This window comes from Chelonia mydas, chromosome 8 (assembly GCF_015237465.2).
Source record: "Chelonia mydas isolate rCheMyd1 chromosome 8, rCheMyd1.pri.v2, whole genome shotgun sequence".
Lineage (NCBI taxonomy): Eukaryota > Metazoa > Chordata > Testudines > Cheloniidae > Chelonia > Chelonia mydas.
Genome location: NC_057854.1, coordinates 34103470 through 34126901, shown reverse-complemented (window position 1 = coordinate 34126901; position 23432 = coordinate 34103470). Strand labels below are relative to the sequence as shown.

At 43.8% G+C, this 23432-nt stretch overlaps 1 protein-coding gene across 14 annotated transcripts in view; it reads left to right on the top strand.

Moving 5' to 3' along the window:
• SIL1 (SIL1 nucleotide exchange factor) overlaps positions 1–23432 on the top strand; it is a 214487-nt gene that overhangs the window by 121453 nt on the left and 69602 nt on the right. For all 14 annotated transcript variants that reach the window (XM_007059174.4, XM_037906286.2, XM_037906284.2 and 11 more), the window contains 2 exons: positions 10134–10254; positions 11541–11649. In XM_007059174.4, coding sequence (XP_007059236.2) covers positions 10134–10254; positions 11541–11649 — 230 coding nt within the window. The remainder of the gene's footprint in view (positions 1–10133; positions 10255–11540; positions 11650–23432) is intronic.

Genomic DNA, 23432 nt, shown 5'->3' with positions numbered 1-23432 from the left:
CAATGCTCCTATTAATTCAGCCCAATATCTGTAATCCCCAGGTCCTTTTCTGCAGAATGGCTGCTTAGCCAGTCGGTCCCCAGTCTGTAGCACTGCCTGGGATTCTTCTGTCCTAAGTGCAGGACTCTGCACTTGTCCTTGTTGAACCTCATCAGATTTTTTTTTGGCCCTATCCTCCAATTTGTCTTGGTCACTCTGGACCCTATCCCTACCCTCCAGCATATCTACCTCTCCCCCTAGCTTAGTGTCACCCGTGAACTTTCTGAGGATGCAGTCCATCCTATTGTCCAGATCATTAATGAAGATGTTGAACAAAATCGGCCCCAGGACTGACCCCTGGGGCACTCTTCTTGATACCGGCTGCCAACTAGACATCGAACCATTGATCACTACCCATTGAGCCCGACGATCTAGCCAGTTTTCTTTCCACCTTATAGTCCATTCATCCAATCCATACTTTTTTAACTTGCTGGCAAGAATGCTGTGGGAGACCGTATCAAAAGCTTTGCTAAAGTCAAGGTCTATCATGTTCACCCCTTTCCCCATATCCACAGAGCCAGTTATCTCATCATAGAAGGTAATCAGGTTGGTTAGGCATGACTTGCCCTTGGCGAATCTATGTTGACTGTTCCTGAACACCTTCGTCTCCTCCAGGTGCTTCAAAATGGATTCCTTGAGGACCTGCTCCATGATTTTTCCAAGGACTGAGGTGAGGCTGACGGGTCTGTAGTTACCTGGATTCTCCTCCTTCCGTTTTTTAAAGATGGGCACTATATTTGCCCTTTTCCAATAGTCTGGGACCTCCCCCGATCACCACGCGTTTTCAAAGATAATGGCCAATGGCTCTGCAATCACATCAGCCAACTCTCTCAGCACCCTCGGATGCAGTGCATCCGGTCCCATGGACTTGTGCTCATCCAGCTTTTCTAAATAGTCCTCAACCTGTTCTTTCACCACTGAGGGATGCTCACCTCCATAGCATACTTTGCTGCCCAATGCAGCAGTCTGGGAGCTGACACTGGCTGTGAAGACCAAGGCAAAAAAAAGCATTGAGTACTTCAGCTTTTTCCACATCATCTATCACTAGGTTGCCTCCCCCATTCAGTGAGGGGCCCACACTTTCCCGACCACCTTCTTGTTGTTAACATACCTGTAGAAACCCTTCTTGTTACCCTTCACATCCCTGGCTAGCTGCAACTCCAATTGTGCTTTGGCCTTCCTGATTACAGCCCCACATGCTTGAGCAGTATTTTTATACTCCTCCCTAGTCATCTGTCCAAGTTCCACTTCTTGTAAGCTTCCTTTTTGTGTTTAAGCTCATTGAAGATTTCTCTATTAAGCCAAGCTGGTCGCCTGCCATATTTGCTGCTGTTTCTGCACATCGGGATGGTTTGTTCCTGTGCCTTCAATAAGGCTTCTTTGAAATACAGCCAGCTCTCCTGGACTCCTTTCCCCTTCAGATTAGCCTCCCAGGGGACCCTGCCCATCAGTTCCCTGAGGGAGTCAAAGTCTGCTTTTCTGAAGTCCAGGGTCTGTATTCTCCTTCTCTCCTTTCTTCCTTTTGTCAGGATCCTGAATGCAACCATTTCATGGTCACTGCTGCCCAAGTTGCCACCCACTTCTACTTGCCCTACCAATTCTTCTCTGTAAGCAGCAGGTCAAGAGGAGCACGGCCCATAGTTGGTTCCTCCAGCACTTGCACCAGGAGGTTGTCCCCAAGACTCTCCAAAAACTTCCTGGCTTGTCTGTGCACTGCTGTATTGCTCTCCCAGTGGATGTCAGGGTGATTGAAGTCCCCCATGAGAGCCAGTGCCTGTGATCTGGAAACTTCTGTTTTCTGAAGAAAGCCTTGTCTACCTCATCCTCCTGGTCTGGTGGCCTATAGCAGATGCCCACCACAACAACTGTTGTTGCTCTCGCCTCTAAACTTAACCCAAAGACTCTCAACAGGCTTTTCTCCAGTTTCATACTGGAGCTCTGAGCAGTCATACTGCTCTCTTACATACAGTGCAACTCCTCAACCTTTTCTTCCCCACCTGTCCTTCCTGAACAGTTTATACCCATCCATGACAGTACTCTAGTCATGTGAGTTACCCCACCAAGTCTCTGTTATTCCAGTCACATCATAGTTCCTTGACTGTGCCAGGACTTCCAATTCTTCCTGCTTGTTTCCCATGCTTCTTGAGTTTGTGTACAGGCATCTAAGATAACTAACCGATTGCCCTGCTTTCTCAGCATGAATCAGGAGGCCTCTCCTGTTGCACCCTCCTCCTTGTGTTTCCTCCCAGTATCCCACTTACTTCAGGACTTAGGTCTCCATCCCCTGGCGAACCTAGTTTAAAGCCCTCCTCACTAGGTTAGCAAGCCTGCCTGCGAAAATGCTCTTCTCTCTCTTCATTAGGTGGATCCCATCTCTTCCTAGCAATCCTGCTTCCTGGAACAACATCCTATGGTCTAAGAATCCAAAGTCCTCTCTCCAACACCACCTGCGTAACCATGCATTTACTTCCATAATTCGATGGTCCATAGCTGGGCCTTTTCCTTCAACGGGGATGTGATGGGTTGGATCACAGAAACCCCTTTGGGACTGCCACCTGATGTACCTAGACTACCTGAGTCCGTCTTCCCAGTCAGCTTGGGACTTCAGTATCTTGCCTTGTTTGAGCCAGACACGCTTGCCTGCTGCAAACACAGACCCAAGTCTGAACCACGTCCCTCACAAGCTGCAGGCTTAACTGAAAACAGCTTAAGAAGTGCTCGTCTCCAGCACTCAGATATCCAGCTCCCAATGGGGTCCAAACCCCAAATAAATTGTTCGCCCTCTGTAACACTGATTGATAGAGATATGCATAGCTGTTCTCCCCCCCCCCCCCCCCGATATTAATACTTACTCTGGGTTAAGTAATAAGTAAAAAGTGATTTTATTAAATACAAAAAGTAGGATTTAAGTGGTTCCAAGTAATAACAGACAGAACAAAGTGAATTACCAAGCAAAATAAAATAAAACATGCAAGTCTAAGCCTAATATAGTAAGAAACTAAATGCAGGTAAATCTCACCCTCAGAGATGTTCCAATAAGCCTCTTTTACAGACTAGACTTCCTCCTAGTCTGGGTCCAGCAATCACTCACACCCCTCTAGTTACTGTCCTTTGTTCCAGTTTCTTTCAGGCATCTCTTTGGGGTGGAGAGGCTATCTTTTGTGCCAGCTTAAGACAAAATGGAAGGGCTTATATAACCTCCCTCTTGTGGTGGAAACCCCTCCCTCCCCCATGTAGAATTACAGCTACAAGATGGAGTTTTGGAATCACATGGGCAAGTCACATGTCCATGCATGACTCAGTTCTTTACAGACCGACGCGATTGTCCACATGCTATTTGAATGTTCCCAGGAAAGCTCAGATGTGGATTGGCGTCCATCAAGATCCATTGTTAGCCATGTACTCCCAATTATTTGAATTAACCCTTCACACTATGTTGACCAGATTTGCCTTAGGTGCTTTCTACAGCAAACGCTTTAAATACAAGCATAGAGCCAACGCTCATAACTTCAGATATAAAAATGGTACATGCATACAAATAGGATGAATACATTCAGTAGAACGTAACCTTTGGAAAGATATGTTACATGGCATATGTAGCGTAACACATATTCCATTTATGTCATATTTACATTCATAAGCATATTTCTATAAAGCATTATGGGGTTCAATATCACAAGGGAGTCACTTAATTCCAGTCAAGAAAAAATGTTACAAATGTTAATTAAACTTCTGCATGAGGCATATGCAGTGCAAGGGTCCCATTGCTTTAGTAGCTCTGTGTATGATGCTTATGACTTTTACTTTGGTTGTCAATGTAATGGTAACCTATTCTGTTTTCCAGTTGTTTATTTATAGTTTTGTTTTCAACCCCTGAAAAACTTGATATAGGTACAAAGCTTCAGAAATGTACACATAACAGAATAATAGATAACTATGATTTGGTTACAAGGCAATAATTTAAGTTGACAGGTTTAGCTGATAACATAAAACACAAGAGAGAAATAGGATCAGTTTATAAATGTCAGCGGAACCCCTGAGAGTGAATTGCTGCCTTGAAGCTGACTCTGGGGCTATTATTTTTTCTAATACATAAGAAGAAATAAACGGATGTCTGAAAAAATCTGGCTGACCAAAATTAAAAGAATGGGGCTATAAATTAAATTCTTCCTTTATGTCACTTTAAGCGACTTTCAAGAGAGGCAAAATGTGACTAAACAAAATGATGTTAATTCTCAAGAAAGACTTTAGAAGCACCACATATTGTAGTTTTAGTATGCCAATACTTTTACATTCAGATAAATTTAACATATCCGTGTCCAAAAAGATTTTGGAAGCCAGTCAGGTTAGCTTTTGTTTGAGAAAGCAGTTTGTCATAAAGCAGACATGTTATTTTTTCATATATAAGCTGGTCTCCAATTGATGGAAGCATAGAAGAGAGTTGTTCTCTAAGCCCAGCTTGAATGCTGAAATGCACCGGGTCAGGAATAGTGCAGCAAGCTACTGTCTCCATTGTAGCAGCAGCCATTAAATAAAGCGATTAAATATACAATGGGTATAAAATCGTATTAACGGAACATTATCATTGGATCAGTGTCTCTTGCTTTGAAAATGTGTCTTCGCTTTGCCTTGACATTTATTTCCCATAAATGCCTCAGTGTTTAAATAGCATCAGGAGTCCTTTATTGTGTGATAATATTTCTGTACAATGGATTTTATCTATTTACAACTAAGAGACTGGGCACTGGTTGGTTCAGGGGATTGGTAGTGGGATGGAGAGCCTTGCGGTCACTGGTTCAAATCTGGTCCCAGAAATACATTACTATCAGGCAGATCTTCGTTGGCCTACGTAAAATGAATTGATTCTTAATCTGGTTTGTATTGGACAGATGACCACAACACAGCAAATAACACCACTGTGTGACCTCCTTGTTGACAGTCTCAGCAGGGAGGCCGACGGCTAAATAGGCATGGTGGCTGAAGTACCTTTTCATGCTAGAAGTAGTCCCTCCATATCAGGGTCAAGGTGTGTTGGCAGGTAGAGCTTGGTTTGCTGCTCCCAGTGCTGTCTCTATTCTTTGGCTAAAGCGGTATCTGATGCTTTTCACCAGCTCTAAACTCATTATAAAATAATAACACTAAATATGCCTCAAAGCAAAAAGAGAGTGTCCTTGCCCTGTGCCAAAGATCTGGGACATTTTAGAGTGAATGAATAAAGATTGTTGTTGAAACTGAGACTCCTCTTTGGCAGTTTACTAAAGTGATTCTTGTTGTATTACTGCAACCATGAGACTTTGCTGCTGTCTCATAAGATAGGAAAAGCTTCTTGATGGAATGAGTACTATTTATCTTTTACATACATGCAACCAGAGGTTTTCCTGGTGTGCTTAGTCAAACTTAGTTCAAGAAAGTGTGAAAACCCAGAAGTAGAAATATTTGTGTCACTTTTCTGATGGCAAAATCCTTAATTGAGTTGTGCTGCATTTGCAAGCTCACATACCCTGGGATTCACATTCAGTTTCTATTTTCAGCAACCAGTAAATAAAAGTAAGAGAAATAGTAACACGTAAGTCATTCAGTTCTACCGTAGGCTGCCCTTCTTCCTCCTTTTTTTAATGTTTCTTTTAAGAAAAGCACATCGTCCTTGTTCGTGTCCCCTGGCAACGTGGTGAACTAATGTGGCCAGGTGCATGTGGAATGTGAAAGCTAGAGTATGCTGTACTGTTCTAACGGGGACATTTATTTCTGGCTACACTTGACAATTCATGAATTACTTGAGAAAATACTGCATTGTAACCTCGTTATCTCCAGGTGCTTTTGACCTAGTGAGGTAATCCTGTTCACTTTGAGACTGGAAGAACCTTGCTTTCTCCTTATGCTTGTCTCAGTCTAAATGGTATTCATACCTGTCAGGGTTCCTTCCCCACTCTGAACTCTAGGGTACAGATGTGGGGACCCGCATGAAAGACCCCCCTAAGCTTATTCTTACCAGCTTAGGTTAAAAACTTCCCCAAGGTACAAACTTTCCCTTGTCCTTGAACAGTATGCTGGCACCACCAAACATTTTAAACAAAGAACAGGGAAAGAGACCACTTGGAGACGTCTTCCCCCAAAATATCCCCCCCAAGCCCTACGCACCCCCTTTCCTGGGGAGGCTTGAGAATCGTATCCTAACCAATTGCTTACAAAATCATCAAAGATCCAAACCCCTGGATCTTGTAACAATAGAAAAATCAGTCAGGTTCTTAAAAGAAGGATTTTATTTAAAAAAGAAAGGTAAAAATCGTCTCTGTAAAATCAGGATGGAAAATACTTTACAGGGTATTCAGATTCAAAACAGAGGATCCCCCTCTGGGCAAAACCTTAAAGTTACAGAAAACAGGAATAAACCTCCCTCTTAACACAGGGAAAATTCATATAAAACAAAAGATAAACTAATCCACCTTGCCTGGCTTACCTATAGTGGTTGCAATATTGGAGACTTGGATTAGGATGGGTTGGAAAAGATGGATTTCTGTCTGGCCTCTCTCAGTCCCAAGAGAGAACAACATGTAAACAAAGAGCACAAAACAAAAGCCTTCCTTCCTCCAAGATTTGAAAGTATCTTGTCCCCTTATTGATCCTTTGGGTCAGGTGCCAGCCAGGTTAGCTGAGCTTCTTAACCCTTCACAGGTAACAGGATGTTGCCTCTGGCCAGGAGGGATTTTATAGCACTGTATACAGAAAGGTGGTTACCCTTCCCTTTATACTTATGACCATACCTAATGAAGGCTAAGAGGCAAATATATTGCCTGAAAATCCCTCTCTATAATTTTCATTTTACAGTCAGTATGTTGTTTAAGAATCCTCAGTCTGATGTCTCTTGAATGACAGAGTGGAGATGTGGCTTGTCTTTTTTTCCTCAAGACTTTACTAAATCCTTCCTTTTAAAAGCATCTTCTAGCTGCCCTCTGACTAGATTGCTGTCACAGGGGAACACAGAGTCCTTGCTATCACTGCATCTTTCTTCTAAGTTCATCTTCTAGAAATGAGAGAGAGAATGTACACTTTGCAACTTCTCTCTTTTGCAAATGGAAAAGAAGTCCCTCTTCCCCATCTGAGTCATAAGACTCATGATGGAAGATATATGGTATCTGAGAGCGCACCTCTCTCGTGTGTGTGTGTGTGTGTGAACTGTGACTGGATTCCCAGGGTGCAGCTTGGGACTATGGGACTGCTGTGCCCCCTTAACTCTTTCTGGCCTGGGCTGTCTTTCACAATGCCTCGCTAGTGACCAGCAGCAAACCCCTCCAGGTGCTGTTATGACTCAGCACCACAAACAGCATGTGGAGCCCCTCAGCCAGCAAGATTGCATGAATGCTTCCAGAGCCACTCATGAATCACACAGGGAAAGGCACCAGTGAAATCCCCCCAGCTCCCAGCACTGTACCTCAGCAATATTCCAAGATGGGCAGTGCAAATTTATTACTTGGTTCAGCACTTCATCACTGGAAAGTGGATATACACCAGCCTTTGCAAACCTGAACAGCTTTGCCACACGCTTCATACAAACTCACTGGTAAAGATAGAAGTAAAACAAATTTATTGACTACAAAAGATAGATATTAAGTGATAAGCAAAAAGTCAGTCAGTTACCAAAATAAAATAAATTATAAGCACACAGTCTAAGCTCTCAACCCTATTAGACTGGGTAACATCTAGATTAGATTTTTCTTACCCCACTGGATATTGCAGTTCATAGTACACAGGTTTCACCCGTGAAACCTGGGCCAGTCCCCTCTGTTGGAGTCTTCAGAGTGTCCTTGTTGCTTGCAGCATAGGTGGGTGCAGGCAAAAGGCCAAGCATGGGCCCCATGTGTTCTGTTTTATACCCTCAGTCCCATGTGCTTGGGGAACACAAGTCCAGACATGTCTGGGGGGCATTGCTGGGTCTCCAGGCAAGGTTGAGCAATTCCCCTGGTGTGGCCTCATGCAGGTGACTCATTGAATTATAGCTCCATTGCTGGACAATGGCTATTGATGGGTTGTTTGATCCCCGCTCAGGAGTTGGTTACTTTCCTTGCTGTTGCCTCTCGGGAACTAATATCTGTCTGATTCCCCAGCTTACAGTATGTTTCAGTGACAGCCATACAGCACAGTTTTCATAACTTTATATATATGAATAGAAAAATGACTTTCAGCCGATCATAACCTTTCCGCTGATACCTCACACGGCCTGCTTTATATGCAATATTACAATTATATACAGATGAAGAATGTGGGGTTTACAAGATGCTCCTCCAAGGTATAGGATGCCACATGAACATTTTATAGTTAATCTGTTTTTGTCTGTTTTCCTTGCTCTAGAGTGAAAGGACATGTTTGTCTTTGTTTTGAGACATGCAGCATTTCCTACTAAAGGGAGATGTAGGAAAAGACAACTTATTTTTATCATAAATACACCTTATTAGAACAGGAAAGGCTTTAGTTTGGACTTTCCCCTACCTTTGTACATTTAAAAAAAATAAACAACTATAAACTTTGGATGTTCCTTGTTTAAGGATGTGAGACACACTCCAGGTTGATGATAGAGGAGCGGTTCAGGCACCAGTAGCTTTGACCAGTTAGATACCTCTGTGTTCTTATGTGGGTGGAGTCCACACACTAGTTCTCCAGACTAGAGGCTTTCATATTATGAGAAGACATATTTATAATAAAATGAATTTATCTATGCCTCCAGTGCCCTTCAATGGAAAATGTTACGTGTCTCAAATTCAAAAAGACAAACATACCCTTTCACTCTATATGACTTTTAAATTAAGGAAAACAGACAAAGGAAGACTAAATACAAAATCTTCATATTGTGGAGGAGAAAAAGCAGAGTGTGTGTGTGTGTGTGAGAGAGAGAGATTCAGTAAGATGCCCACCCCCATCTATCAGGCAAACGTCTTGTATTAAAAGGGGAAATACACAAAAAATGGAATCATACCTGAGAGGAAATATTGCCATTTTCACTTCATCCATGGAATACAGGTCCATGCTGAAATGTTCTCAGTTAGCTGTAACCTCAATCTTGTGACTAGGCAAAAGCATTTTTAGGGGGATGTGGATGATTGACTATGAATTTCCTGTTTTTTGTTGGCATTTAATGTTGATCAAATATTCCTTAAATCTGGCATCTCAGTACCCTACAGAACAGCAAAGTAACATAATATCCAGAATATACCTATTGAAGTTGAAAGGATCCTCTGCTGCATGCTCTGAGCTTGTCTAGGCACCTATGGCTGTTAACATGTCTCAATCTAAATATCAGTAAGTACAGAGAGGTCTGATTTCTAAGGCTCTGACCCACTATGATAAAATTATGACTGTGCCAGTAACAGGACCAGTGTCCCTAGCTCACTGGGAACTCTGCATAACCAAGTGTCACTATTTCATTGAGGAGTCAGCAGTCTACATCTAAGTTTGTGAGGTGGTCAGGGAATGAACGGAGTGTCAGCCATGTTAACAGTTCTGTGTCATGGGACTTCCTGGAGGTTAAATGGCACTTGTGTCAAGGTGCCATAAGAAAGGCCATACTGGGTCAGAGCAATGGTCCATCTCGCCCAGTATCCTGTCTTCCGACAGTGGCTTCAGAGGGAATGAACAGAATAGGGCAATGTGATCCATCCTTGTTATCCAGTCCTAGGTTCTGGCAGTCAGAGGCTTAGGGACACCCAAGGCATGGGATTGCATCCCTGAGCATCCTGGCTAATAGTCATTGACAGACTTATCCTCCATGAAATTGTCGAATTCTTTTTTGAACCAAGTTATGCTTTTGGCTTTCACAACATCCCCTGGCAAGGCATTTCATGGGTTGACTGCGTGTTATGTGAAGAAGTACTTCCTTTTGTTTGTTTTAAACCTGCCGCCTCTTAATTTTGGGGGGCTGGGGAAGTGCTCAGGCTACAGCAAATGCCCTGTTCTTTGTCACACTGCAGATCTTGGCTTTTCTGCTTGATTCACTATCTTTGTTGTACGGTGTTGGAATAGAAGTGTCTGACTGAAATACACCCAGCATGGTAAATCCTGAGAAGAATAAATGTGGCCTGAAATACTCTAACCTTTGTTTGTAGGTCAGGCTGTTCCTGCAGGGTTACACGTGCGATTAAATCTTCAAACAGGGGAAAGAGAAGCCAGGCTTCCAGATAACAAAAATGAAAAAAGTGACATGAAAGACCAGAAGAAAAGGAAAAGGTACAGTAATATAAAGTACTTGCTGTTCTGCTATACAGAGGTATATGGGCTTTTGATTTCATTTCTTTTGTTAGGAGACAGATTTTCAGAAGTACTGAATATCCACAGGTCCCAGAGTCTTTAATTGGCATTTGGGGTGCTCAGTACTTCTGTACTACTCCTAGCTGCCCTACTTCCTTTTAGCCTGGGTGCTAAAACTGCCTTTACTGTGCTTTTGGAGAGACCTTCATACTTTGTAAAGTCATGATTCTGAAACTAAACTTGCAATATGATTTCTTGGGAATGTCACTTGTTCTTTTGAAACTTTCTGTAGCAATGGGGTGCAAATTATTTTCTAGAAATTAATGCAGCAGGATAGCTTAGGGAGGCTTTTTTCACAGAGGTTTGAGTCAGATACAACAAGGTCTTTACTTGCTATTGTGCATTGGCTCTAAGCATTCATTTAAGTGTCAGTATTTGCTGACATACACTCAAGATGTCACCAGCCTTCACTACATCTATTTTTTAAAAATTGCCTAAAAAATACAACACTCAACCATTTCCCTCCTTGTGCTCTCTTTACAAAGACAAGTTTTGTAACCCTGGGGACTTCTATTTCTCAAAATACATGAGTACTACCATTCTGTGCCCCCTCCCACCTCTATTTATGATCCAAGGCATGCAGAAGCTCATTGAGATGTCCCAACCCTGGGTTTTCCTTTTGCCAGTGCAACAATGCTCACGTAGGATCAGGTTAGGATAACACAAAAAGAACAGCAGAGTTAGTTTCTTAGATTGTAGAAACTACGTGCTGCCTAATCCTTGTTTTGATATCATCATCATCATCATCAACATGTCAGCTTTGGAACTGAATGGACCCATCCCAAGACATACAAGTAAAAGATCCTTGTCAATATTCTGGGCACACCTGTGCTTTTTTTTTTTGCTTATGAAATCTTTCCTGTTTTATACATCCCCAGATGATATATTGGGGAGATAAACTGAGCAGTTTTTATAGTATTAGGAATTGAGATCTTGTGTTGCCATGAGGATTTTCAAACCACAGCTTTATACTGTCAGGGTGGTGTCTTAAAGCCACACTCTTAAACTGAGCACTAGATCTGACCTTACTTTGGAGCATTGATTTTTCTGCATGTCCTGTGCCAGATAAATGGGAATTTAGTACTCAACTTTTTCTCCAGACAAAAGTTGATTGTTTTTTTTTTTTTTTTAAGGATAAATTGTTTACCCATATAAAGTGGTTCTTCCCCCCCCCCCCCCTTTTTTTTTTTTTGTTTTTCTGCAAGGCTGGACGAGATGCATATCAACTCAAACTCATTTACATCACAGGAACTCAAAGAGGCTTTGGCTAAAATGAAGGAAAAAGAAAAGACAGAAAGCACAATGGAACAAAAGGTATTTCCTGTTTCTAAAGTACCCCATGAAAGGCTGGTGTAACACTGTATGAAGCATGCATTAGAAATAACATGGCTACAAGTGCTGGAAAATGTACTCTGGGAAACAATCTTGTAGGGCAGTGGTTTTCAACCTGTGGTCCATGGACCCATCGGGGTCCGCAGAGTATGTCTAAGATTTCCAAAGGGGTCTGCTGCTCCATTCAAAATTTTTTAGGGACCTGCAAATGGAAAAATGTTGAGAACCACCATTGTAGGGGGAACCAAACAGACCATTTCCTGCTTTGCCTATGATTATGAGGCAAATATAAATTTTCTGGGTAAAATCCTGATCCCATTGAAATCAATGGCATGTCAGGATTTCCTCAGCTATGTTGCTAAAGCTGGGATTTCTATATAAATTGAAAGCTTTTATAAAGGTAATTCTAAGCCGCCTTGTTCTAAAAAGCCGTTTATTGCACAGCTGTAGTTAATATATTTATACATATAGTCAAGTATCGGGAGTAGCCGTGTTAGTCTCTATCCACAAAAACAACAAGGAGTCCGGTGGCACCTTAAAGACTAACTGATTTATTTTAGAATAAGCTTTCATGGTTAAAAACCCCACTTCTTGCATCTGAAGAAGTGGGGTTTTTAACCATGAAAGCTTATGCTCAAATAAATCAGTTAGTCTTTAAGGTGCCACCGGACTCCTTGTTGTTTTTATACATATAGTGTAACATATTTGTTGATAATTGGTACACCATAAACTATAGCTGGAAAAGGTGGCACTAGTGGTAATCACAGTGTGGACACTAGTGCATTTCGGAAGTGGACTCAGGTAACTGGTTCAGTGACAGAACAGCCATCAGGTGGCCTTGTGGTAACTAACAACCGGAGTGGGATTTGAACCACAAGTGTGGAAGTTTGAATCTCCATGTAATCAACCCCTGGAGGCCCCAGGCCCCAGATCTAAATTTCTTACTGAGGCTCATGTCATACAAGTGATGCTAGAAGTGAAATGGCAGATCTCTTCTGTGAACATGAAGTAGGTAATGTCAGTAAGACCTCTGGTGGGATTTTGATTTCCTGGCTTTTTTGGTTGGGCATCATTATTAGATCTGAATGAGTAATACGAAGAGTAATATGTGAACATTTTTGTGAATACATCTTACCACTGTTTCTTGTGTGGTCACGTTGTTCATTGTTTTTGTAAATTTGGTTGATTGCTGGTTTGGTTAACAGCCTTCACTCAGAATCAGGAAGTAGAAAAAATATGCTCTGACTCTAGGTAACCAATCACATGCCATGGGAAAGAAAAGCAAACAAGAATCTGTGAACTCCCCATAGTTTGTGACTACATTTCAGCCTATTTGGTGAGCACTTCCAAATAAGCGCATTGGTAGCAATCAGATTTGGTTCTTGAATGATTTGCAAACAAAAAGTGGGCCAACTTCATTAGGTGGTTTATTGACAGTGAATTATTAACCAGCTGTAATTATTATGTTTGGATCATTTAGCTCAGGAAGGTCCATTCCTGCTCATATTGAAGCCAATTGCAAAATCCCTATAACTTTAATGGGAACAGAGTAAGGCCCCGTGACAGAAGTCAGTTTCAAAAATGTCTTCACACAAAATAAATACAGTACACTTAAAAAGGCTAAAAAAAACCCCTCTTTTTGAAAAGAGACCTGCTCATTCATTTCTCTGCCTGCCAGCATAACATAAAGTTTCAGCCAAGGTTGTCGGCTGTTGGCTACTCAGTCACATAGAGGCCACAATTTAAAGTAAAACAAACTACATTTCTCCTCTGCCTTGGTGGGTTCTGTGCTTACTGGCAGATTTGCTCACCTCAGAGCTTCATGGCAGTCCTCAGTTTGGCTCCTTTTGTTAGTGGCACAAACCTGCTGTTCACTCGGCTTACCTCATCACTGGACAGCATGGGGAAAAGGAGAACAATCCTTGCAGCCTCTGCTGGCCCACCTAATGGGTCGGGGGACAGGCCAGAGACCTTCCCCTCTGGTGGGACCCACAGTCCAGATCAACTCCTCTTATATCAAATAGGGAGTTGGGGGGAACCTGGGCCTGCCCTCTATTCCGGGTTCCAGCCCAGGGCCCTGTGGATTACAGCTGTCTGTAGTGTCTTCTGTAACAGCTGCGTGACAGCTACAACTCCTGGGGCTACTTCCCCATGGCCTCCTCCCAACACCTTCTTTGTCCTCACCACAGGACCTTCCTCCTGATGTCGGATAATGCCTGTACTTCTCAGTCCTCCAGCAGTACGCCTACTCACTTTAAGCTTCTTGTGCACCTCTTGCTCCCAGCTCCTCGCAAGCGCCTCACTAAGTGAAGTGAGGTCCTTTTTAAAACCTGGTGCCGTGATGAGCCTGCCTGTCCTAATTGATTCTGGTAGCTTCTTGATTGGCTCCAGGTGTCCTAATTAGCCTGCCTTAATTGGTTCCAGCAACTTCCTGATTGTTCTGGAACAGCCCATTATCTTACTCAGGGAAAAGGGACCTGCTTAATCTGGGTCTAATATATCTACCTTCTGTCACTTCCTGGATCCTAATAGGATCACTCTCCTGTAGCCATCTGGCCTGACCCTGTCACAGTATATAAGGCTCAGCAAATGGGATGTAGCTTTTTTCCCTTGAGCACCAGAGAGGATTCCTCTGGGTCCAAGCTTCACTCTTGTATGTGTCCAGTGCCTGAGTCGGATAGGAAAACTGAGGCAGGAGAAGTGAGCGAAGACTGTGATGCCCCCTCTTTGGGTCCCCCAAAACTCTATACTGCCATCACAGTCCCCATATATCACCAAGATGTTTAGCCTATCAGTTGATTAGAAATGTTATTCCTTCAGTCCAGTCAATGTGTTACAGTTGCTCTAGCAATATTCTTATCATCCGCAAGACATCTCCGTTTTCAGAGAATTATTTATCTGTTAGCCAATATTACTGATAGAAGAATTCTTTTATGAATGCCATTTAAATGCAAAAATCAGTAATAACCCATTTTGTGAGAATGAGCCATGTGTGACACTCCCCAGAGGTGCTCAGAGTTGTGAGGTACCTCACCACCGCCTGCCCTTAGCGTGAAGCAGTCTTGCGTGATGCCTGTTGTAGCTCAGCTTCCTGAAACCAACAGCCTCTGGACACAGACAAGCACTGACTTCTGGTCTCCAGAGACCTCACCCTCTCCTGTGCAGGGTAGTGACAGATGCACACTAATTCCCAAGCCCCTCCGCCAGCCTCCCTGTCATAAATATAAAGGGAAGGGTAACCGCCTTTCTGTATACAGTGCTATAAAATTCCTCCTGGCCAGAGGAAAAACCCTTTAACCTGTAAAGGGTTAAGAAGCTAAGATAACCTCGCTGGCACCTGACCAAAATGACCAATGAGGAGACAAGATACTTTCAGATCTGGAGTGGGGCGGGGGGAACAAAGGGTTCGTCTGTCTGTGTGATGCTTTTGCCAGGAACACATCTGGAATGCAGCCTTACAACTGTTAATAAGTAATCTAGCTAGAAATGCGTTAAATTTCCTTTTGTTTAATGGCTGGTAAAATAAGCTGTGCTGGAGGGAATGTATATTCCTGTTTTTGTGTCTTTGTAATTTAAGGTTTTGCCTAGAGGGATTCTCTGTGTTTTGAATCTGATTACCCTGTAAGGTATTTACCATCCTGATTTTACAGAGGTGATTCTTTTACCTTTTCTTTAATTAAAATTCTTCTTTTAAAAACGTGATTGATTTTTCATTGTTCTTCAGATCCAAGGGTTTGGGTCTGTGTTCACGTGTACAAATTGGTGAGAATTCTTATCAAGCCTTCCCCAGGAAAGGGGGTCTAGGGCTTGGGGGGATATTTTGGGGGAAGACGTCTCCAAGTGGGCTCTTTCCCTGGTCTTTGTGTAAGACGCTTGGTGGTGGCAGCATATAGTTCAAGGACAAGGGAAAGTTTGTACCTTGGGGAAGTTTTTAACCTAAGCTAGTAAGAATAAGCTTAGGGGGTCTTTCATGCAGGTCCCCACATCTGTACCCTAGAGTTCAGAGTGCGGAAGGAACCTTGACAATCCCCATCTGTAATATCCAGCCCCTATTACTGAATGCTCACAGAAATAGCCTGGTAAGCTGTCTCCAAAGAGACAGCGTACACACAGCTTGACTGGCACAACTCCAGATCAGGTCCTTTTGTAACAACACAGCACTGGAATCTGCTTATAGTGAAATCAAATATATTTACAAAAATATTAAGATTTAATAGAGAGAGCTAGGATAATAAGAACAGGTTCTTCTTCCAGTGACGTCCCTATAAGTGCATCACTGTAGGTGTGGCAGAGCCCCTTGTGCCTTGGATCGGAGATCTTCATCAGCAGTGCCTGTCAGACCACACATGTGCACCTCCCCTTTGAGCTGTGAGTGGCATGTGTATATATAGCACTGTGTAGTCCAACCGCTCCCCACTTCCATCTCTACAGCCTTTGGTCTGGGACGGAATCTGCAGCAAAGCCCGCTTCTCCTTTTCCCTCGGTAGATAGTGCCTTACCTGTCAGTTTTTAGTGTACTTAGAGGAAAGGAGAAGTAGTAATAATACTTTACTGTTACTTCATAGTTTAGGTTTTCATATTCCTGCTTCCAGGTTGGGAAGCTTTTTCCCTCACCCTTATGCTGGATCTCCCATCTTTAAGTGGTGTGTGTCTTGCCGGAATGCTTTCCATGTAACGGATGGTCACCTGCAGTGTATTATTGTCCAGGAGAGGGACATTCCCACAAAATTGTTCCCACTGCCATGAATTGACTTCTAGAGCCAGAAAAGACTGGGACATTGGGTTATGACTTCTCATGGAGAAATCACTGAGTCCATTATTAGACCTGGGCCTGGACTCTCCCCAGCAAATGGGATGCAGCCAGGTCATCTGCTGATCCAAATTCCCCGCATCGCTTTTAGAGAAGGTAGTCTCTTTCTTGCTCTGATGAGAAGGAACAGGCTTCCTCCTTACACTCTGAGCCACAGCCCATCAGAACACCATCCCCTGTGAGGTTAGTCGCCTCAACATCCTCCAGTGGGACATAGCTCCAGGGCCTGTTTGAGTACTACTGGTATGAAACAGTAGTCTAAGGACCCTAAACCTATAGCCCTCGGCATCATCTCTTGGCACTGGAGACTGAGACAGGCCGACTTCAGGAGCTATGGTACCGATAAAGCTGCCTGCATCTTTTTCAGCACTGCCAAAGCTACCGGCTCTGCACCCTCTGTTCCCTTCTGACTGCCCATGACGGTTGCATGAAGCACTTTTTCTTGCCATTGACTGGTTTCGTTGTTGCTGTACAGAGTTTCATATATAGTTAGTTGACAGTGTGTGTTAGTCAATAGAGTCCCAGTTGGAACTTTGCTCCAAGCAGGGCATGCCCTGCTCTCCTGGCTTCAAGCCATGTGCGTCATGCAGCAGTCTGATACCTATCAGTGATCTGCACGATAGCTGTCTTAAGTGTCTGGGAGAAGGCCATCGCAAAGACAGGTGCCACATCTGTAAGAACTTTCGCCCGCGTGTAGGAGCAGGATTTTATAATTGTACTGTAAGAATAGAGGTACTAATGTATGTCTTGATTTCATTTTACCAGCCACCCTTTTTGAATAGCAGAAAGGAATGACCCTCTGGGACACTGGTAGGAATGCATCTGACAGACTGCCAGTGTCTGTACTGATGTTAAGGCAGGGACAGACCAGAACAATCCTTATGACTGATTATGGTCACCCTTTTGTTTTAGGATAAGTTATAATGTCTACTATCTTTTCCTATATGTATTACAAATTAGGCACTCTAGTTAAATATACAATAAGGTTTAGTAAGTAAAAGACAGGATTTTGTATTGTGTCTATGATAAATAGATTAGAGAAATGTTGAGGGCCTGAAGCCCCAATGTGAATTGTTTTAGTTATAAGATTTAGCAAGACTTAATTCACAATAAGAAAAGGAGTACTTGCTACTCTGAAACCTGTCTTAATTCACAGTGTATTCTGTATACCTTTGAAGGTTTCTGTGAGAGACTGTTTGTGTGAATGAGGAATGCATGCATCAGGAAAAGATAAGGTGTGAAAGCCATCACAAATGTCCAGATGGTCAAGAAAAAGTGAGAGACTTGGAAACACCAAGAGACAATCAGAAAATATCCATTGTATCCAAGGCTAAACATATTAGCAGCATTGACGACCTCAGAGGTGAGGCAGGCACCCCCGAAGGCGAGACAACAAATAGGAGATAACGATGGGAAGCCCGACAATAACCAGCGAATAACAGCAGAAAACCCCAAGATTAACAACACTTAAGGACTAATGCTTGCAGGATGACATTGCAAAATGCATGGACTCAAATGGGAATTTACAGCTATAAAGATGGGGTGTTTTGTCATGGAACTCTGGGTTCAGTCCTGCAAAGCCTCAGAGCATCGGATCGTGACCGACAGAGCCTAGCTCCTCACTCATGCTCAATCTAACTGGCATTAGATTGACTTGAGCTACAACAGACTGGTAACTATAAAGACCATCTGCAGGACTTGTGTGTTTGTGTGTATGCTGTGTGACTGAAAAGCATATGCTAACTGTCGTATTTTCAATAAATATGGCGTATGTGCCTTCTCTCTTATAAAAGATCCCATGTGCTTTGTATAGCATAACACGTGATCCAAGAAGGAACAGTATAGCTGCTTGAGGGTGTTATTGATGGAGGCTGCTCTTTGGCCAGCGTTGGAACCCTCAACTGTGGCATCCACACTTGCACTTCGGCCTCGGCGGTCAGCATAGTTCCTGCACTGGAGTCAGCCCAGCACCGCTCCATTTCACCTGCGCCAAAGAAGAGGCTGAAAAAAAAGTCCCTTGGCATTGAAGGAGAGAGGGGCCTCGGGCAAAGGACCTGTGTCAGGCCATGTACCCGTTATGGGGGTACTGTGGCGGTCGAACTCACCAGCCCTGCCAGGGATCTGCCCCCCACCCCAGGCAGTGGCAAGGGCATTGTCAGTCTGTGTCCCCAACTGGCACAGCATGGACCGAGTGGTCAGGATCCCAGACAGCGTCCTGTCATCTCTCCTTTGGTGGCAGGATCCCAAGTTGGTGTTGGAAGGAGTTCCCTTCACGGCCCCAGCCTCGTCAGTGACCCTTGTCTCCGACACCTCAGACCTGGGCTAGGGAGTGCATCTGGGTGCCCTCGATACTCAAGGTCGCTGATCCAGTCACAATCATTCCCTGCATATCAATGTCAAGGAGCTCAAGGCTGTTTGACTAACCTGCCTCGCCTTTCTACCTCAAATGCAAGGCAGAGTAGTCCAGGGCCTGATGGACAACATGGCTGCGGTCTTCTATATAAACAGGCAGGGCGGAGCCAGGTCATGTATTCTCTGTCCCCTCTGGGTCTGGGACTTCTGTCTGCAGCACAACATCCATCTTGTAGCCTTCCAGGAACCAAGAAGGCTTTGCCAGATCGCTTCAGCAGGACATTCTCATATCACCACAAGTGGTCCCTTCATCCAAAGGTGGCCAGTTCCATCTTCCACAGATGGGGAACTCCCCGGGTAGACCTGTTTGCGTACCGGCAGAACAGGAAATGCCACGTCTTCTGCTCGATTGGAGGCATGGTCAGAGGATCCCTGTCGGACGCCTTTCTGCTCCCGGGGTCAGGGGTTCTGATGTACACCTTCCCTCTGGTGCCGTTACTACCCAGCGTCCTCACAAAAATCAAACAGGACAGGGTGAGCGTCATCCTCACAGCGCCGGCGTGGCCACACCAACGCTGGTTCAGCACTCTGATGGACCTCTCGGTGGCAACCCCGTTCCAGCTACCGCTCCAGTCAGATCTGTTGTCCCAGAACCTAGACAGTCTTCTGCACCCCAACCTGGCAGTGTTATATCTGACTGCTTGGCTGCTGTGTGGCTAAACGTGCAAGAGCAGCAGTGCTTGGCTAAGGTTCAGCGCGTTCTGCTGGGAAGTAGGAAGCTCTCCACCAGGCGACCTACATGGCCAAGTGGAAACGGTTCACCTGCTGGATTGCGGACAAAGGTGTTCATCCTGAGTCTCAAGCTTCGTGATTTGTCCCTCTCATTGATCAAGGTCCATGTAGCAGCCATCTCAGCCTTCCACCCGCTGTTTGAGGGAGGTCAGTTTTTGCTCAGAATATCACGGCCAGATTCCTTAAGGGCCTGGAACACCTCTATCCACACGTCAGGGACCCTGTCCCTCTGTGGGACTTGAATCTGGTGCTGTCGCAGCTTGTGGGTCCTCCCTTCAAGCCACTGACTTCCTGCTCCCTCCTTCTCCTGGTCATGGTGATGTCGGCCTGCCAGGTATCCGAGATTCGGGTGCTCATCTTGGAGCCTCCTTACACGGTCTTCTACACAGACAAGGTCCAACTAAGGCTGCACCCGGCATTTCTTCCCAAGGTAATCTCTCAGATTCACTCGAGCCAGGACATTTACTTACTGGTCTTCTTTCGGATGCCGCATAGATTGGAGGAGGAGTGCTGGCTACATGCCGTGGACATCAGAAGGCCTCTGGCCTTCTACACTGACAGGATCAAGCCGTTCCATAAGTTGACGCAATTATTTGTCCCTTTGGCCATCAGAATTAAAGGTCCTGTATCCACTCAAGGAATTTCTTTTGGATCACTGCCTGCATTCGCTTCTGCTACGACTAAGCAAAGGTGCCACCCCCTGGCGATTGTCACTGCCCACTCTACCAGGGCGCAGGCCTCTTCGGCAGCCTTTGTGCTTATCCAGGACATCTGTAGAACGGCCACCTGGTCATCTATCCACACTTTTACATCCCACTATGCCCTGACCCAGCAGGCCTGGGAGAATGCTGGTTTTGGTAGGGCAGTACTGCAAGCCAGTAAGTTATGAACTCTGAGCCCACCTCGGTGGATGCTGCTTGTAAGTCCCCTAAAATAGCATTGACATGAGCAAGCACTTGAAGAAAAAACAGTTACCTACCATTTTGTAAATGTTGTTCTTCCAGATGTGTTCATATCCATTCCATTTCCTGCCCTTCTACCCCTGTCAGAGTTGCCAGCCATGAGGAACTGAGAAGGGTGCAGGGCCGGCGGCACCTGATATACCGCCGCATGGGAATGCCACTCCAGGGGGTGCCACAGCCAGCCCTACAGATACCGCTAAGGCAGAAATCTCAGACAACTGTGCATGTGGGCGCTCGCACACCTAGAACAGAAAGGACATGAGCAACACACCTCAAAGAACAATAGTTATGAAAAGGTAGGTAACCATTTTTTGTAGAAAAGTTACTCCAGAGGTAAGAAGCAGGATTGAAAACAAAATGAAGATGATGCAGCTGCCTTTTATATTCTTTTGCCATGTGGCTTGTACTTCCTTTGTCCCAAACACAAGCTTCACAGTACATGGCACGGAAGCCTTAGACACTCTGAGTTCTCTGTCCACAGGCATACCACACGCTTTGCTGACTCATAAGGTGTCTTCCCTGGTCTTTTCAATGGGTTCATTGTACAGTTGATGACCCTTGATGGGTCATTGAACAGGTTAGGCAGTGCTGATGCCAATCTACCTGGGAGCGTCACCCAGAAACATCACAAGTTTGGAAATACACATATACCATACATATCTATAACTTTCCTTCATACAGTCCAGTAAACCTTGAAATGCCCCTTTTGAGGTGCCTCACCACCAGCAGACTCTTCTTCCCTGTTACTTGTACTCCCCTGTGCTCTCCCTTTTGGGTTCACATCCCTCTTTTCAACCTATTTTTCCTGTTAACTTCACATGCAAATAGAGGTTCCATTGTGTTGGTTTTACAATGCTTCATTTACTTCAGCAGCAGGGATAGGTGAATAGACATGCTTTTGTCTGGCAGAAGCCCTGTTTGTCTGCCATGTAACAGAATTTTAAACATAATTTCAGGGTATATATGTACACATTTCCTTAGAGTGTCAGTACATGCATTTCTTACTTATATTGATGACCAGTGTATCATTGGCTTTCATTTGATAACTTACTAAGCACTTGTTTGATAAGTACTATGAAAGCAGTGTGTTGGGTGTAATGAGTTTGTCAGGCCTGATAGGAGTTTTGCTCACACAGAGTACTGAACCCTCTGCCATTGAGGGGATCCTAGGGTCACACCATGTCCTTCAAAAACTATTTTAATAGATATGTCAACAACTGGGATAAAAACAGCTACATCTAATGGATGTAAAATACTCCATTTTGCATCATTTACTACTGTAAGGACTAAATTCATCCCTGGGGTAATGCCACTGAAGTACAGTTGACTTAACACAAAGGATGAACTTTGCTTTATAACCCTATTGCTCATCCTCCTTTGTTGGGAGGAATGGGGGTAGTGTTCTGAATTTCCATACAGTGTATATAGCAATTTAACCAATGCAAACAGTAGCACAAATTGTACAGCTACCATGAGATTGACAGCGATTTAACTTTCGTCCCTAAATTGTTCTCTCTGACAGCTTGAGCCCACAGATTTCTTTTGCATGAACCATAAAGTGTGTGTGTGTGTGTGTGTTTGTTTAATGCTAGAGTATGTTAGGTTGGAATGAGCAATGAAATCGAAAACCTTTTGGGCTCAGATCCTCTCACACCATTCTCTTCCGTACAAAGACAAGTACATTTCCATTCTTCGATGTGTCTGTTCATTCTTAAGTGGACCCTGGAATGATCTTCCTTGTTTTCATAATCTTCCTGGCCATGCTTCAACGTATCTCACATTTAGTCTTTTTTCTCTGCTTCCTTTCTGGCTTTCTCTATCTATATATCAGTAGTTTCAACTCTGTCCCTCCACACAGTTTAATCACTGTTAATGGAAGAACTTTCTTCTATGCAGTTCTTGCTACTTGGAACAACTTACCTGAGTCTCTCCACCTCATTAACTTCTCATCTCCTTTCATATCTCAGCTGAAAGTATCTCTCTTCTTTCTTACCTTCCACATGTGACTTATATTCTCACCCTCTGCTGTTACCGAACTCTGCAAAACTTTATAGGGTATTGTTTGTATGAGAGAGATTATATAAAATAGAGTTCTACTGCACTGTCACATCACCAGACTGAGTATTTGACACATTCTTGCCCATTTTAAAAGTGAGTTTAAGGAGTCAGGGCTTTCATCACAGCAGCCTGCCCCAATTCAGTTTAGGGAACTACCTTGATGTTTGTTAGATACAATAATCTCTATTTCCTATCCTAAACTGTAATGCAAGATTGCTGGATGCTCTTAAATAGCTGCTGCCTTCCTGAGCGTATGCTAGGTGCCTGCATTTTAGTGGTTGGTGAAGTGATTCTGGAATTTGTCATTTGGGAGCCTTTGGGATGCAAGACACTGTATAAAAATGTGAGAAGATGACGATGATAGTATTGAATGGACTAAATATTGTGGCACTTTTAGCCTTACGGCATATCAAGAGTAATGCTTTTTTATTTTGGTTGATCTTGAACGGAAGATGGATAGAGAGATGATATAGAATGGTAGGTGCAGACAAAGCTGAGGTAATTTCTTCTCTCTTCATATTAGTATCTAAGGGCACCTAAGATTTTAAAGGTATTTAGGCACCTAAAAATGCAGATAGAAGCTTAGTGGAATTTTCAAAAGCTCAAATTCCCCCTGGTTTCAGTGGGTGTTAGTGTGATTTTTAAAAGTGTGTAGATACCTGAGTGCCTATTTGCATCTTTAGGTACCTAAATACTTAGAAGATCTGTCTCTAAATCTCTAAATCAAAGGCCTCAAACTCACTGAAGGTTAAATTCCACTTCTAAGTTATCTGTAGGCTGTGGTGTACCTT